The sequence below is a fragment of the Heteronotia binoei genome, chromosome 10 (assembly GCF_032191835.1).
Source record: "Heteronotia binoei isolate CCM8104 ecotype False Entrance Well chromosome 10, APGP_CSIRO_Hbin_v1, whole genome shotgun sequence".
In the NCBI taxonomy this organism is placed as follows: domain Eukaryota; kingdom Metazoa; phylum Chordata; class Lepidosauria; order Squamata; family Gekkonidae; genus Heteronotia; species Heteronotia binoei.
In genome coordinates this window covers 99915864-99932388 of record NC_083232.1, presented here as the reverse complement: position 1 = coordinate 99932388, position 16525 = coordinate 99915864, and the positions used below count along the sequence as shown (strand labels likewise).

Below are 16525 nucleotides of genomic sequence, written 5' to 3'. Positions count from 1 at the left end.
TTTTTCTTTAAATCTGCAGGCCATCTTTGGGTGGTCTTCTCACATCCTCGTATCGGCAGCATCAAGAGTCCTTGGCAGCTGAAAGAGAGAGGCGGCGTCAGGAGAGGGAGGAACGGCTACAAAGGATCGAGCGTGAGGAGAGAAACAAATTCAAGTAGGAGACTTTTGAAAAAATGATTTGTTTGTTATAAGGTGATAGCACCGGCGGGGTGGGGGGGGGGATCGTATGTCATATTTGGTATAAGCCTTCCAACTATCTGGTAACATTACATTGACCTGCTTTTGCACTTCTAGGGGAACTAAGTATTGCAGTATATCATAACCACCACCAGCATCCAGTGTTTGTTTAAATGTACCCCCCCTTCTTTAAAGTTTTTAAGAATTAGAATTCTATTAGGCGTCTTGAATTACTTCACTGTACTATAAAAGCTTTGCCCTGTGCAGGCACCAGTGACGTCGCAGCAGGACGTTTACACGCGTCTCAATGCTTTTATTTTTTTAAAAAAATCTTGCAAATCAAAAGATGTCCCAATAAAAATGCTTCCAGAGGGCAAAGCCTGGCGAGCTGCAGTAGAAGAGCCAGATTGGAGTCCAGCAGCAGCTTAGAGGCCAGAAAGATTCTCAGGAGAAAGCGTGAGTCCAGGGGGGGAGGGGGGGCACTGTTAAGGTCAACAGAGTTTTATTCCAGGTACAAGCTTTCATGTGCAAGGACACATCTTCAACGCCAAGCTTCTACCCAGAATTAAACTTTGTTTGCCTCCAAGGGGCCTGACTGGACTCAAACTGTATTCTGCTGCTTCAGACCAACATGGCTTCCCTCCTGAAGTGTTTTGAGAGACATGTAATGTAATGTAAAATTTTATTTGTATCCCGCCCTCCCCCGCCGAAGCAGGCTCAGGGCGGCTAACAACATTTAAGGTGAACAACCCAATAATAAAACAATAAATTCATATTAAATTCACTTTAAAACCAATCAATGATTAAAACATTCCTAGATCTGATACTGGCGGTAAACATTAGCTCAGTCATTGGTGAACGCCTGTTTAAAGAGGACGGTCTTGCAGGCCCTGCGGAACTGGTCTAAGTTCCGCAGGGCCCGCACCTCCTCTGGGAGCTGGTTCCAGAGTTGTGGGGCCGCAGCGGAAAAGGCCCGAGTGCGGGTGCTTTGAAGTTTAACTTCTTTTGGCCCGGGGATATTCAGTCTGTTTTTTCCCATTGACCTCAGTGCTCTCTGGGGCTCATATGGGGAGAGACGGTCCCTCAGGTAGGTCGGTCCTTGGCCATATAGGGCTTTAAAGGTTATGACCAGCACTTTGTACTGGATCCGGTATACGATCGGCAGCCAGTGCAGTCCGCGCAGCCCTGGCCGTATATGCTCCCATCTTGGGAGACCAAGTAACAGTCTGGCCGCCGCATTCTGCACTAGCTGCAGCTCCCGGGTCCGGTACAGAGGCAGCCCCATGTAGAGAGCGTTACAGTAGTCCGGTCTTGAGGTGACCATCGCATGGATCACCATTGCTAGGTCCCGACGCTCTAGGAAAGGGGCCAACTGCCTCGCCCGCCTCAGGTGGAAGAATGCTGACTTGGCAGTGGCTGTTATCTGGGCCTCTAACAAACATGCTTTGTTAGAAAGCTCTGACTGTCTGAAGCTGATACCCTGAAAATCTTGATGGTCCTGAAGGTTCTACTGGACTCAGACTAGCAAATAAAAGTACAAGGCTTAATTTCCACAATAGTAATTCTGCAGTTTTTGTTCAACCAATCAGATATGCCAACGGACCAAGACAGGCGCCGCTCACTCCTATTTGATTTAGTGGGACTTAAAAAGTCTTAACTGTGGCTGGATCATGCCCATATTTTCCTATTTAGCTCTCTGCACAAAATCAATAGAGGTAGTCAGTAGATATCCCTTAATAGAAGGGAGATATGATGAGAAGAGTCATCCTTGTAACATCTGTACATTACAGGCATTCTACTTTATTTCTTCCTGTTTGTCTTTCTGGCTTTGGTTGTGTTCTGCTTTCTTGCCTTTTATTTTTCCCTTTAATTGTATGCATCTCTTTTTTTATAGTCGTAATTATCTAGATAAACGAGAGGAACTCAGACAAGCAAGAGAAGAGAGGTTTGTACTACTTATGGCTGCTCTTCATTTGCTGCTGTTAAGAAGTGCTTGATTTCATTAGCATGTTGCAAAAGAGACAGGCAAGGAATGGCTTAATTTGCACCTGCACATAACGTCTTACTTACTGTTATCAAAAGCACCTGCAGACAAAGGTTTAGGAAAGACGATCTGGCAGGCAACAAACAATGGCTTTGTGAGCCACCAGCAGGGGTGGGAGGATGCAGGTGGTAGAGCCTCGGACATCATCCATAACTGCTAAAAGGCCAGGAGGAATGGGATGCCATGGATCCCGCTCTGTCTCTCTCCCTCTCCTCTCCTTCCTTCTTTCTTAGTAAGAATTCTTTGGGCAACAACTGGAGGAAGAAGTTTTTAGTCCTGAACTCTTAACTCACATCCTGGAGTAGTCTGATAAATGCTGTTGCCTGGCAAAAAGACTACAACTCACAGGGCTTCCCTGGCTTGTGTGGCCTCATCACATCAGATCTCGGAAGCTAAGCAGGGTCGGCCCTGGTTAGGACTTGGATGGGAGACCGCCAAGGAAGTCCAGGGTTGCTGCACAGAGTCAGGCAGCAGCAAACCACCTGAGGTGGATGAGCCAGGCTATCCTGATCTTGTCAGCTCTCAGAAGCTAAGTAGAGTCAGCCCTGGTTAGGACTTGGATGGGAGACCGCCAAGGAAGTCCAGGGTTGCTGCACAGAGTCAGGCAGCAGCAAACCACCTGAGCTGGATGAGCCAGGCTAGCCTGATCTTGTCAGCTCTCAGAAGCTAAGTAGGGTCAGCCCTGGTTAGAACTTGGATGGGAGACCACCAAGGAAGTCCAGAGTCACTATGCAGAGGCAGGCAATGGGAAACCACCTCTGTTCGTTGCCTTGAAAGCCCGACAAGGTCACCGTAAGTCAACTGTGTCTTGACAATAGTATCTACCACCACAGGGTGAACTGATGGCACCCAGAAAACGTTTAGTGTCCCTTCACCCTGAGCATATTGATTTGCTTGTCTCAGTTTTCAAAGTAGGATACGAGGCCTGATTATTTTTTTGAGATTGTGAGTTGATAGAGGACCTGATCCAGACTTTCAGGTGACCATTGACATGGAGGAGGGGATACACACCCATCGGAGTTTTAAGAGCCTCAGGTTCTTCTCTAGCTGGAATCCGTGCCAGTTTCTAAGGAATGAGCATGCCTGCAAGGCAGACTGCCCAGGGAATAGAATAAAAACACATTCCCTGCAATTTTCATGGCTTTGTTTGCCAAAGGACAGGCTGAAATTACTGTCTTGTTAAATTGGTGGAGCATACTGCTCACATTTCATGCCTGGGAATCCATTGTCTTTGGTATCCACCTTCCAACCCAGTCACATCACAATATTTTCCTGTTTTATATATGTGTGTGTGTGTGTGTGTGTGTTTGTTTGTTTGTGTGTGTGTGTCTTGCAAGTGAGCTTTTCAGAGCCTTCAACTGATATAAAGCAGCTTATCAGGAATACAAATAAGAGAGTGTTAATTACACTGAGGCTGCTGTACCTGGATCCAGATTAAACCCATCAAATGCCACAAAACTCGCTGACTAGATGGGAGTAAGAAACCAAGTTGATCCAGTTTCACATTTGATGCTACTGGCTCATGCCCTGCAATGCTTCTGTCTGTATGAACCAGTTAGCAACTCACTGTTGTGTGATGTTGTTGGTGTGATCTGGTTCCTTTTATGTGAAGCCTAGACAAGGGATGGACACAAACCAAAAAACGAACCATGGCTCTAGCACAAACCGGGCCAGTTTGTGGTTCATTTCCAACTGGTTTGCTTGTTGCACCATGCCCGAACCAGAAAACTGCCATTTTTCCTTGGTGGTTCATTTGGTTTGTTTTTCCAGACAGCCTGGCGCCAATTCAATCAATTCCTAGGCAATGCTGGGGGTGGACTTCCAGGAGCCCTAGAAACACCTATAGCAGTTGACCATAATTTGATAGGCAGCCAATCATGGAGCGCCTGTTCTGCTCTATGGGAGCAGACACCCTGACTCAGCTGCTTTCACTTTGCAGCACAAAGAGAGAAGTGTTAGTGGTCATGAGAGCTGAGGCTGAGCTTTCTTGGGGGCACCTGCTATGGGGGGCTATAATGTGGACATTCCAAATCCAGTCTTTGCCAAACTTGGCGGGTGGTTGGAGGAGAGCCTGCTGAAGACTTTCAGTGAGTTTGGTGTCTCTAACTTGCAGGGGGGCTGTTCTAGACCTTCCAAACTGTACAAACCACATACCGGTTTGGGAAATCAAACAAACCATGAACCAACACAAACTATCAGTTCAGGCAATCATACAAAGTGCAAACCAACATGAACCACCATTTTTCCGGTTTGTGCTCATGCCTGGGCTAAACTGTAAAGTGTACAGTTAGCTACCATTTTGCTGGCTCAACAGTGTTTGCAGCAAAAAGCCACGGACGCTAAAAAGGTGTAAGCATTTGGAAGAAGACTCAAAGGATAAAAGACCAAGGATGGGAGGGGCTGTGACTCAGCAGTAGAGCCTCTGCTTGGCATGCAGAAGGTCCCAGGCTCACTCAGCGGCACCTCTAGTGGACAGGATCAGGCAGGACGCAATGAAAGGAGGGATGGTGGCTCAGTGGTAGAGCATCTGCTTGGGAAGCAGAAGGTCCCAGGTTCAATCCTTGGCATCTCCAAAAAAGGGTCCAGGCAAATAGGTGTGAAAAACCTCAGCCTGAGACCCTGGAGAGCCGCTGCCAGTCTGAGAAGACAATACTGACTTTGATGGACCAAGGGTCTGATTCAGTATAAGGTGGCTTCATATGTCCATATGAAAGACTTCTTTCTGCTGCCAGTCTGAGTAGACAGTACTGACCTTGATAGGCCGAGAGTTTGACTCTGCAGAAGAGAGCTTCTGGTATTTAGTATGTAGTGATACCGCCCCCCTCTCCCCATTAGCCACTGGTATGCCCTGGATGGAGCACAGTTCCTGCCTCTGGGGTAGAGGATCTCTTTATGAGCCCTCAGCTCCATCTGCCTAGCTGAGACAAAGAGAATAATCCTAAGCAGTTTTACATAGAACTAAGCCTCGTGAAATGTAATGGGGCTTACTACCTGAAAAGTCTCCTAGATGGCATTATAGCTCCCCTGAATATTTCATTCCATTAGATTGGTGGTTAAACGTATATAATTGAAACACTTCCTGTTTTACGTGAAGGTAGATTCCGGCGGGTAGCTGTGTTGATCTGAGACAATGGAACAAAGTTTAAGACCAAAGCAGTTTTATTCACAGTATGAACTTTTGTGTGCATGCGCATGGAACCTTATACCTTGAATAAAAGTGTGTTGGTCTTAAAGATGCCACTGGACTCAAACGTTGTTTTCCTATTTTACTGCCCTCCTTTATAGTCTCATGCAAAGTTCCCAGGTATTTCATTTCACATTCATTCTCACCTTAACTGCCAGCATGGGCATAATTCCTAAGAAGGTGATGTAAAGGGGTTTCTTAATCCTTCTAGCCGAACTGTGTGACACTGTTCACTGTCTGAGTGTCTGCATGGTGCTTGGGCGCATGCAACTTGTCTGTATGTTAAAGGCAGGGGAGTAGACAGCTGTATCCTCACAGAGTTTGATAATATGCTATAATTCCCAAGCTGTGAGGCTTAAATTGTTCAAGCTTCTGGTGAGTGAGTGCCCATCCACAGAGGAGGCCGCAGGCTGCATTTCTGTCAGGTGAGTGTCTCCAGCCTTGCCTTCCTCTGGTCGCCTTCTGCGAAGGGTGGATCATGTGCTGCTGACTCTCTGTGCTGGACGTGATGAGATCATGCCGCCACTTGCAATGCAAAGATGAAGCAGAAATGCTTACTCACAGATAGATCAAGATGGGTAGGCATGTTTGCCTGGAGCAGTAGAAAACAGCAAGAGTCCACCTTAAAGACTATGGGACTTATGGCAGGAGAGGAGCTTTGCTCACTTCTTCAGATACTAGAAGAAGAAGTGAGCAGTGACTCATGAAAGCTCATACCCTGTCGCAAATCTGGTTAGTCTTCAAGGTGCTACAGAACTCTTGCTCTTTTCTACTATTGCTCGCAGGAGAGGCTCTCCATTGTCTCTCTGCATGAGTCACTAGTATAAGCATCCAGTTCCCCCTCAAAGAAGATACGTGGTGACTCCAGCCCCTTACCTTTCAAATTTAGTAATACCGTCTCACAGAAGGGCCTTTTCTATGGCCCGATGCAATATTTTTCCATCTGCAGTCATAGAAGGCCGTTATAGAAAGATACCAGCAGCAGAGCAGGTTAGCCCTTGCTGTACAGGTAAAGTGGAAACGATTGACCATGTTTTGCTTGAGTGCAGATGATATAAAAGTACGTAATTCATCCTTTGCTAGAGAGATGCCGGGGCCTTTTGGACTCCAGAATTAGAAATATATTGTTAGCAGACTGATCCCCAATTTACATATGATTGTGTCAGATTTCTGGCAGCAGCCAGGAGAATTCGTGATGATTTTGTAACGGAGGCTCCTTGAAGTTGACTGTTTTTATCTTTTCTGAATATTTTAAAAATTTTGTAAAGCTCTCTTTTTCGAATATTTTTATGCTACTGTGACAACCATGCCTAAATGTTTAACTACTTTGTACATCGGATTTGAATGGATTGGCTTTTAAATATTTTTATTGGTTATGTACCTAATAAATCTGAATCTGAATCACTAGTGTAAGCTTACCTCCTTCCACACAGTGCCATATAGAAAGATAGCAGGACGGGGTTCTCTGAGCCACGTAATTCTTTTTCTTTCATACTCTCACAGTTATGGCGGAGGGTGCCTGCAATTAGTAGAGAAATGTGGCTCAGTTCATGAACATTTGGGCTATATGGCACGACATTATGGCCTGATGGGGCATTGGAGGCTGGGTGGTGGGGGATACGAGAGGCTAGTGTTGATGCACCTTTTTGCACAGTTCCCATCTGAGTAAGACAGACAACACATCTGCATTCATAAATGGGTTCTGCAAGCAAAGAACAGTGGATAAAATTAGCAGACATCTGGCAGGGGCACATATTTCAAAGTGATTTTGGTCTGAATGTATAAAGCACCGTATGGAGAATGCAATTGGTAGCTGGTCTTAATAAACAGTTAGCAAGTCCTGCCTGCCTGAAATGCAAAACAGATGTATCTTTGTTCTTTTTCAAGTGACTTTGATGAATAAACTATACGTGACGTCATATCCAAGCTATTGGATGTCTCAAGTCCAGCCGAGAAATCTTTTAGATTAAAAAAAAAAAAGTTAGTTTCCATTGCAGGCTCCAGAGAGCACCAAGTGAAATGCAGTGCACTGAAAGCAAACTGAAGCGGTTCGGAGACACAAACTGTTCTTAGTCCAAACATTTATATATGGTATTATTTACTGCAAGATCTGTTCTCCTGTGTGGCTCTAGCTTTCCCCCCCTCTGCCTTCAGCAAGACTAGGACTGAGTCCTCCAGCCTTTTTTTGAGAGAGAGAGAGAGAGAGGGAGGAAAAGCTGATAAACATTACAGAGAAAGAGACAGTGACCATATTCTTCAATCTGAACAGTTACTGGTTACTATCTCTTGGTTTGATGTGAATAATGCAAACTTTTTCTGGGTAAATATAGTGCTCCGGTGCATCTTTTTTCACCAGGAGGATTAACTCAGCCGTGAGCATTGCAGGGTGCCTCTTGTGCCAGGAAGTCAGATTTTTTCCTTGCAGGTGTTTCATCCATAAACAAAGTGCTGACAACAAGCTTTCTCCTTCTTTACGGCATCCCTTTGGAATTTAACTTTTCAGATACAAATACTTGGAGAAATTGGCAGCAGAAGAGTATGAGAAGGAGCTGAGGAGCCGGAGCATCTCCAGGGGCAGGAATGACTTGCCTCTGAACTTGGGGCAGCCTTTGGTCTCCACCGCTTCCATTCCCCAGGGTGTCAGCCCTCTGCTGACAGATTCTCAGGAGGAACCAAACACCTCTGTGACATCGTGTGGGACACTCCAGGCCCCAGAAGGTAAGCGCCAGTGAGCCCTGAGGAGAGCGTAAGCCGCTCTTCGTTCTTTCTTGGAGCTTCAACAGGTGCAGGAGGGTGGGTTTTGTTTAGGGGGAGTTCTTGTTGACAAGCCTCTTTTCCCACATATGTTTTTCCTTGTGAATTAATGCTGAAATTCAGTATGTTATTCAAATAATTCCTTTTGACTCCACGGAGTTTTAAAAAAGAACGCTGGCATATATCGCATGACTGTTTAGCATCGTAATGGTTGCTTAGTTGTGCTTACAGAGTCAGAACCCTGAAGGCGAGTGATCCCAGTCGAGAGTTGAGAGGCAGTGTTGTGTAGTGGTTTGATGTCCCACTAGGATTTGAGACCCAGGTTCAAATCCCCACTCTGCTGTGGAAGCTCACTGGGTGACCTGGGGCCATTCACACTTTCTCAGCCTTACCATCCTCACAGGGTTGTTGTGAGGATAAGATGGAGGAGAGGAAATGATGTTAGCTGCTGGGGGAGAAAGGTGGGCTATAGAGAAGCAAATGAATAGGCATGTTGAGGTCTCAGTTTCAGCAGGAGGGCTGAGCACATGAACGCAATGAGATTTAAATTCTTAATTCCCATTAGATCATGCCTTGAAAGAACACTGTCTATCCCAGGCTGAGATCCAAAGGCCCACCCACCAAAATCCCCCTTAAGAGCCATAATACACCCAGCTTTGCAAGCTGGTTTTGGAACTTGGGGAGGGTCACACGATTTTGAGAAATAGAACAAAGCTTGAGTCCGGGGCACCTCTAAGACCAACAAAGTTTCATTCTGAGTCTAAGCTTTTGTGTGCAGGCACACTTCGAAGGTGCTGCTGGACTCAACTTTTGTGCTGCTGTTTCAGACCTCTGGGCTTAATTTTGGATGGGTCATCCCATGGTTGGTTTCTTATGCAGTTCCTTGATAACTGGTGTTGGTGCATGCAGAGAGATTCTGTATGTTTCTGACTTCTTTCCTTCAAGGTAAGACTCTGAACTTCTTTCTTAAGGGGAAGAAATTTTCTCAAATGCTTTAGCTTGCATGGCTTTGAGGCCCATGCATGCGCAGGGCCAATTGTCGTTGTTGTGTCTTTTGACTTGGCTTTGCCTCCATGACGTGTGGTTGATGTCTACAGCTTCTGCGATTTAAGCTTTTTGCCTTTATTGGCTCCTACAGCTCGAAGCATGCAGTGAGATTCTGCCCTTTCAAAGAAGGATCAGTATTAAACCACCACATCTATCATGCACTCTATTGTGCTTAATTTCAATTTGCATGATTTCTTCCCATTTTTTCCCCTTCAGCATTAGAATCTTTCCAGTGGCCATCTTTCTGTGAAATCCCTTTGATTCAGAAATGTTCAGAATGGCAGTTATTAAAATCCATCATCAGGTTAAGATTTTTTCGTATCTGCACAGAGAGCAACTATCTCTTTTATGATGATTACTTTAGCAGATGTCTCTGGGAATTAGTCTGAACATTACATTAGAAAGTGGAGTGCTTGGCTGTGTGCAGGGAATAGATGTCTAACAGGTGCACAAGATAATTCTCCACAGTGGAGGTGTGGCATCGCTTTCAGCAGACAGCAGGTGCTCCACACTTTGCCAGAGGAATGCTTGACAGAATTGTGCCCAGAAGTTTGTGAGACGGCTACATATGCAATGAGAGTGGAATGCCCAGAATAATTTCCATCCCCTTAGTGGAGAGACTGACTCAGAGAGGAATGAAACTCTGCTGCTCTCTGTCACCACAGTGCTGCAGGTCAGCGTTCCCGTGGGCATCGAGGCCCTTGCTAATACTTCCCTTGGGACCCACTGAGCTTTTCAGAAAGGGGGAGGGGCATTGTGAAGCAGGGCTTGTTATTGGCTCCCCTCATCCAATAGAAGAAGACTGGTAAGCAAATAGGCATTCCTTAGCTCAGAAGCTAAGCAGGGTCAGCCCTGATTAATACCCTGATGTCATCAAGGGTTGCTATGCAGAGGCAGGCAAAGGCAAAGCACCTGTTCGTCTCTTGTCTTAAGACAAGGGTCCCATAAGACAGCAGTGGCTTCACAGGACTTCCTACCAGCCCAGAATTCCTGGAACTGTGAAGCCTTTTTCTGCAGCGCATGGGCTAAGCATTCTGAGCAGGACATTATATGGTCTGCAGTGCAGATGCGGAATGATCCTGAAGGGATGTCTCTGTGTGGTTCCCTGCCTCATCTCATCTCTCTGGGAACCTGGTACATAATGAACCCTTTCCATCTTCTTCGTGGTCTCTGTGCATTCACACATATTTTTTCCTTAAAGTAAGCATGCAATTGTTTGATCCGTAGACATTTGCAATGCAGTTTCTTGATTCTACGATAACTTGTTAGTGAACATAAAATTTCAATAACAGAAGAGCTGGGATTCTTTAGTATTTGGGAACATTCTTGCCAAAAGAACATGGGCCAGAATAAAAGTGGTTAATTTATTAATTTTTTAAAAAAATGTAGATTCCACCTTCCTTTTTAAAGCTCTCTGTCTTAGGATCTCCTTGCTATTCTACGCAGAATACTATACAATAATTATATTATACTGAATCAGACTTGTAGTCCATCAAAGTCGTTACTGTTGTCTCAGACTGGCAGTGGCTCTCCAGAACTTTCAGGTCTCCTGAGGTATTTCACATCAGCTACTACCTGATCTTTTAAATTGGAGATGCCAGGAACTGAACCTTTTGCAGATGTTCTTCCACTGAGCCACAGCCCCTCCCGGGGCTTTTTTTGTAGCAGGAACTCCTTTGCATATTAGGCTACACCCCCCTGATGTAGCCCATCCTCTAAGAGCTTACAGGCTTTTGATACAGGGCCCCTCCCAATAAAAGCACCAACATCAGTTTTTAAAAACTAGTTAAACCCCCAGAATATGTCTGCAGCCAGAACCCCAGTGAACATCCTTCAAAATATAATTGCCTTCCAGTGCCTCCTAAAAACTTCCAGAAGCATCACCCCCTGCAACTCTCCAGGGAGCCTGGGGATAGGGCCATTTGTGAGAAGGGGCAGATTGCAATAGATGCCAAGTGGGCAACCTTAAACAGAAAGATGACAAAAATGTTGCTGCCAGAGCAGTGTAACTGGTATGTGGCACTGCCATCAGTTCAAACCCAAGAGAAATTCCACGTACAAAGAAAAAGAAAGAAGAGTGGGGGGAAAGTAATAACTCTCTTCCTTCTTTCTCTTCCTGCCTTGCAGCATCTGGAGCCCTCTCTAGCAGCCTGGCCCAGCATTTGGCTTCTGCCAGGGGTCAGCCTAATACTTGCTGCCACTCCCCACATGGGCATGGAAGGAACGGGCTCCCCTGCTCATTGAGCTATCATGGCCAGAAAGCACTCCTAGCAGGTCTGTCCTCCATGAAGCTTCCCACTTCTAGAGCAGGGGTGGCCAACGGTAGCTCTCCAGATGTTTTTGCCCACAACTCCCATTGGCCGTGCTGGCTGGGGCTGATGGGAGTTGTAGGCAAAAAACATCTGGAGAACTACCATTGGCCACCCCTGTTCTAGAGAGATCCCACTTTTTTCTGTGTTCATAGATCCCACAGTCTTCATCAAATTAGTGTTGGATATGAGATCGCCATTTCATTGTGACCTTTTGGTGAAATGTGGTAGTTTGTATGCCATGCCGTCTTTCGTTTAGGAGTACGAAATTAGGGAAGCACTTACTCATAAAATCCCTAAAGCCTTTTTTGTTCTTGATATTAGTCATTTATTTGTTTTGGAAAACTTATTGGAAATAGGGTTTGTATGACTTTGAAAAAAGATGCTTTGATGTGTCTGTCAAAGTTAAGAGCACATCCCTTGTATGTTTCCCTGAGCCGAGCCTGTTAAAACCACTCTCTTGGATGAGTCTTGTTAATCGCAGTGTTCATGTCCCAAACATCTACTGAGCCTTTGTGGGCCTGCAAGCACCTTTGGGATTCTGATGCACGGGCCGGGGGGGGGGGGGGGGGGCACAGCCACAAATCGGCTGCTGCAGGAGCCAGCCAGAAAATGGCTGCCGCAGCTCACCTTCGGTGACAAAATGAAGGCCCTCATGCTGTGGTGGCAGCCAAAGCAACATTTAAAAAAAAAATAAAAATCTGCACAGCCAATCAAATCTCCAGTGGCCAGTCATAAATCCTACTTGGCAAAAGCCCTGTCTGACCCCCTCACGCTTTAAGAAGAATGTTTGGCAGGCACCAGGAAAAGCGTTGGGCACCGTGTTGGAGACCAGCGTACTAAGCCACTGTGGTAGCCCTCAAGTAACCAAGTGGTAAAGGTAAAAGGTAAAGGTAGTCCCCTGTGCACGCACTGGGTCCTTACCAACCCATGGGGTGATGTTGCATCACAACATTTCCTTGGCAGACTTTTTTTTACGGGGTGGTTTGCCATTGCCTTCTCCAGTCATTTACACTTTCCCCCCAGCAAGCTGGGTACTCATTTTACCGACCTCGGAAGGATGGAAGGCAGAGTCAACCTGGAGCTGGCTACCTGAACCCAGGTTCTGCTAGGATTGAACTCAGGTCGTACCTAGTTTTAATTTATAATTTCTGAGACAGGCTCCCTGTATCTCCTGATAGAAGGTTGCCATGTTGAGAATGGACTTCCCCCTCCTTTCTTCTTACTTTATGATTCATCTGAATTCATGACCAACAAGGCAAATCACAGTTTACAGATCACTACAAAACTCCACTTTAATGTAAAATGCTGTAATAGAACTGCCAAGTTGACTGCAAGGAAAGAAATTGGAAGAGCGTTTGTAGAGCAGCAAAGAAATGATTTCAAGAAGGCACAAAATTAAGCATGCATGCTCCCATTCCCATCACTTCCGCATGGCCATTTCCTGTGTTTGCAGGCTGCGGGCTACTTGACTGTGGATACCTCTGGCTGTCTTCTGGCTTCTTCACAGCATGGCAGAAATAACATGCATGTGAAAATCTGCCGGCTTAGCTGCAAATGGAGAGGAAGGTGAATGACTGGATATCTCTCTGTCAGTGATAAGATAAGGAGGAGGTTACCAGCACATGCCCGATGCCAGCTATTTAAGAAGCCAATTTAAGCCATATGCCTGACTGTTGGAAGCTCAGGCGGTGAAAGATGCCAAGTGGGTGTTTGATGTGGCTGTTATGAAGAAAACAGGCCTGAGGAAGCAGCTGCTTTCTGTCAGATCAATGCATGACTCTGTCCTTTCTAAGCACCAGCATTTGCCGTAGTCATAAAACTAATACACTTGATTTACTGCATGTGCGCTTGTGTGAGAGTGTATGTGTACGCATTCCACACCAGGTGAGAGCTCCTTTGCTGTCAAGAATTCTTTCAACATCTTTGGAATGGTAGATTGAAATGTATTTCTCTGGTCTGGTGACAGAGGAGACATAACAAACCAATCACCCCACCTTAAAGAAAAGGATGCTGTTAGCTACACCTCCGTGCTAGAAAAGAGGCAGATGGGAGCGCAACAACAGGGTCTCAGTTAATTATTCCCAACATTCCACAATTAAGAAGGGCACATTTCACATCAGCCTCCAGTTTTGATATATTTACTTGCTTCATTATGTTTTCCCCAGGAATTAAATGATCATATATAAACTAAGCTTGTTATTCCTGTTTGGTCTTTGCATTTGTTAAACATCTTCATTATGTTGTATGTTAATTTGCTGCTCACCCTCTACCTCTGTGTATGGACTGATAACTTCCATTTCAATGTATCTGAAGAAGTTTGCTTGCACATGGAAGCTCATGCCATGAATAAAACTTGGTTGGTCTTCAAGGTGCCCCCGGACTTGAATTTTGTTCTGAGAGTCACCTTGTTTGTGTTGCTCTTTGTCATTGAACTTTGCTTGCTTGAAATCATCGTATTTCAGCATCCAATGTGGATGGGATAATAAGCTATTTGATACCTAGATTGCTGAACTCATCTATTTATACACACACACACACACACACTTCAGCATTTGATGCTATTTGACTCAGGCAAAGCATGTCAGACTTACAAAGTGTCTTGCGAGTGGAGCCATTGTCCACTGTTGTTGTTTTAGGCCCAGCCATTTCTGAAAGATGGCCCCTGAGGCGTCATGGAGGAACAAAAACTGATGGAATTCCCTTGGCTACGGACAGCAGGAGGCGCTGTTCTAAGTGAATCTCTTTCTCCATTGTTCTTTTCACCAGTGAGTGTCAGCGAGTCTGAATGCGAACCAGAAGTGGAGCCAGAGAGAGAAAGGAAACTGGAGCAGGACGATGAGGGAGCAGAAATACCTCAAGAGGTAGAAGCTGCAGAGGTGGAGCCAGAGAGCGAAGTGGAGCATGGTCCAGAGCAAGAGCCAGAAGAAGGCACTGTCCTGAGCGAGAAAGAGCGGCAGAATGAGGAAGTGAATGAGAAAGACAACTGCTCGGCCTCCAGCATCTCCTCTGCCAGCAGCACTTTAGAAAGGGAGGAAAGGGAGGACAAGCTAACCAGTGACAATGAGACTGGTACAGTGGAGCCTTTTTTCCATCCCAGTTGGTAATTTTTGTAACATTGAAATGGCAGTTTCACTTTAACACCTGTTGTAAGAAAACAAAGTGCTGCGCTCAGGTTGTCATTGGGCAGTCTTCTGTTATCAGAACTTCACTACACAGATATCCAGTATAGAGTCCAGGGGAGGTTTTCTGTGTATAGCAGGAGTTCCTCAACCTTTTTGGGCCTGTGGGCGCATTTGGAATTCTGATATGGTTTGGTGTATGCAGCAACAAAATGGCTGCTGGAGGAAACAGAGCTAGCCACAAAACGATTGTCACAGATGGGCTTCAGTTGCACAATGAAGATCCATCCTTGTGCTATGGAGGCAGCTGCTGCCAAAGCAATGTTTCTAAAAATCTGCACAGCCAATCAAATCTCCAATGACTAATCAAAAGCCTTGCTGGGCAGAAGCCTTACCTGACCCCGCCACCTTTCTAAAAGCACTTGGTGGGCACCTCGAAAGGTGGACACCAGGGCTTTTTTTTGAGCAGGAACGCAGTTCCGCCTGGCTTTGTGTCAGGGGGTGTGGCCTAATATGCAAATGAGTTCCTGCTGGGCTTTTTCTACAAAAAAATCCCTGATGGACACCATGTAGGAGATTCCTGACCTAAAGGAAGGATATTTCTGCTTACCCCCACAGGGGCCGTGTTGGGTAGTCCTGGTTCAGAGTCTCAGAATTGGAGGCATCTGGCTGCTAGTTAAAAGACAGTGCTCCAGTGGGGATACGGTTTCCACCTACCATTTTCCATACTACCTGAAGTGTTATCAGTATGGCTTTCAAAATTCTTTTTAAATTCACTGCTAAGACAGAAAGAGAGTTGAGGAATGCACTGTACCATCGGTTTGATTTGGTCCTCGTTGAAATGGGACCCTGAAAGTTCAGGAGAATTATCTGCCAAACTAGCTATACAGTTTTCACGAGGTCAGGGTCTTCCAAATTGCTGTTTCACACATTCCTTCTGATTTTAGTGTTAGTGTGCCTTTTTCAGTTTAAAGACCTGGCTGTTTAAAGACCTAGCACTTTCAGTTTAAAGACCTAGCACTCATTCACTACTCCAAATAGGCACTTTTCATTCCTGGAAAGGAAAAGCATCAGACATCTTTGTTAGTCAGTATTTTGCTAAGGCAGTTGGCTACTGGGCTTCGAGGGAACGTGCTAGATTGCTCTGGTTTCCTTCTCTTCATTAGAAGAGAAGCAGAGATTTACACCGTGGACCGGGGTGGCCAACGGTAGCTCTCCAGATGTTTTTTTCCCTACAACTCCCATCAGCCCCAGCCAGCATGGCCAATGGCTGGGGCTGATGGGTGTTGTAGGGGAAAAACATCTGGAGAGTTACCGTTGGCCACCCCTGCCGTTCTGAAGTGCCAAGAATGACAACTGGGTTTAGCCTGTATTGGCACAGGGGCATAAATCTTGTAACTAAAGCGGAAACGGTTTGCGCCACATGTTTGGTGCATCAGATTCCTTGGCTGTATTAATGACATAGACCTGTTCCTCACCGTTCAAATTAATGTGGGCAGGTTGTGTGTATTGTGCACTTGTAAGACTATGCCCCACAAGTGTGGAATCTGGGCTCAGGATTGGCTGGGATCAGTTTCTCAGCTCCCTTTTTACAAAGTCCTTGTAAGAGCATGGCCAGCATCTGGTGGGAGGATAAGCATCAGGCATCAGGCATGTTTGTTGTTAGTCTTGCTAAGGCAACCAGTGTCGTAGTGGGATCTCAGACTCAGTACTTAGTTGCTAGGTCTGCGTAGCTCTTCTCCATTCCTCTGAGTGGTGCTTAGCCACCCCATTTATCCATTGGCACAGTTTATATAATACACATTCCCACTTTCCTGCAAGACTGTGGAAGTTTCGTTGTTAGAAAGATACATGAAATTCTCAAAACAAGAAAAAGTGTGTTGATGAG

General features: G+C 45.7%; 1 protein-coding gene across 7 annotated transcripts in view; it reads left to right on the top strand.

The window, feature by feature from the left end:
* FHOD3 (formin homology 2 domain containing 3) overlaps positions 1-16525 on the top strand; it is a 407856-nt gene that overhangs the window by 324742 nt on the left and 66589 nt on the right. For 4 of the 7 annotated variants that reach the window (XM_060247836.1, XM_060247834.1, XM_060247831.1 and 1 more), the window contains 4 exons: positions 20-154; positions 2072-2122; positions 7909-8123; positions 14285-14587. In XM_060247836.1, the coding sequence (XP_060103819.1) occupies positions 20-154; positions 2072-2122; positions 7909-8123; positions 14285-14587 (704 nt within the window). The remainder of the gene's footprint in view (positions 1-19; positions 155-2071; positions 2123-7908; positions 8124-14284; positions 14588-16525) is intronic. The other 3 variants (XM_060247833.1, XM_060247832.1, XM_060247835.1) reach the window with 2 other exon arrangements.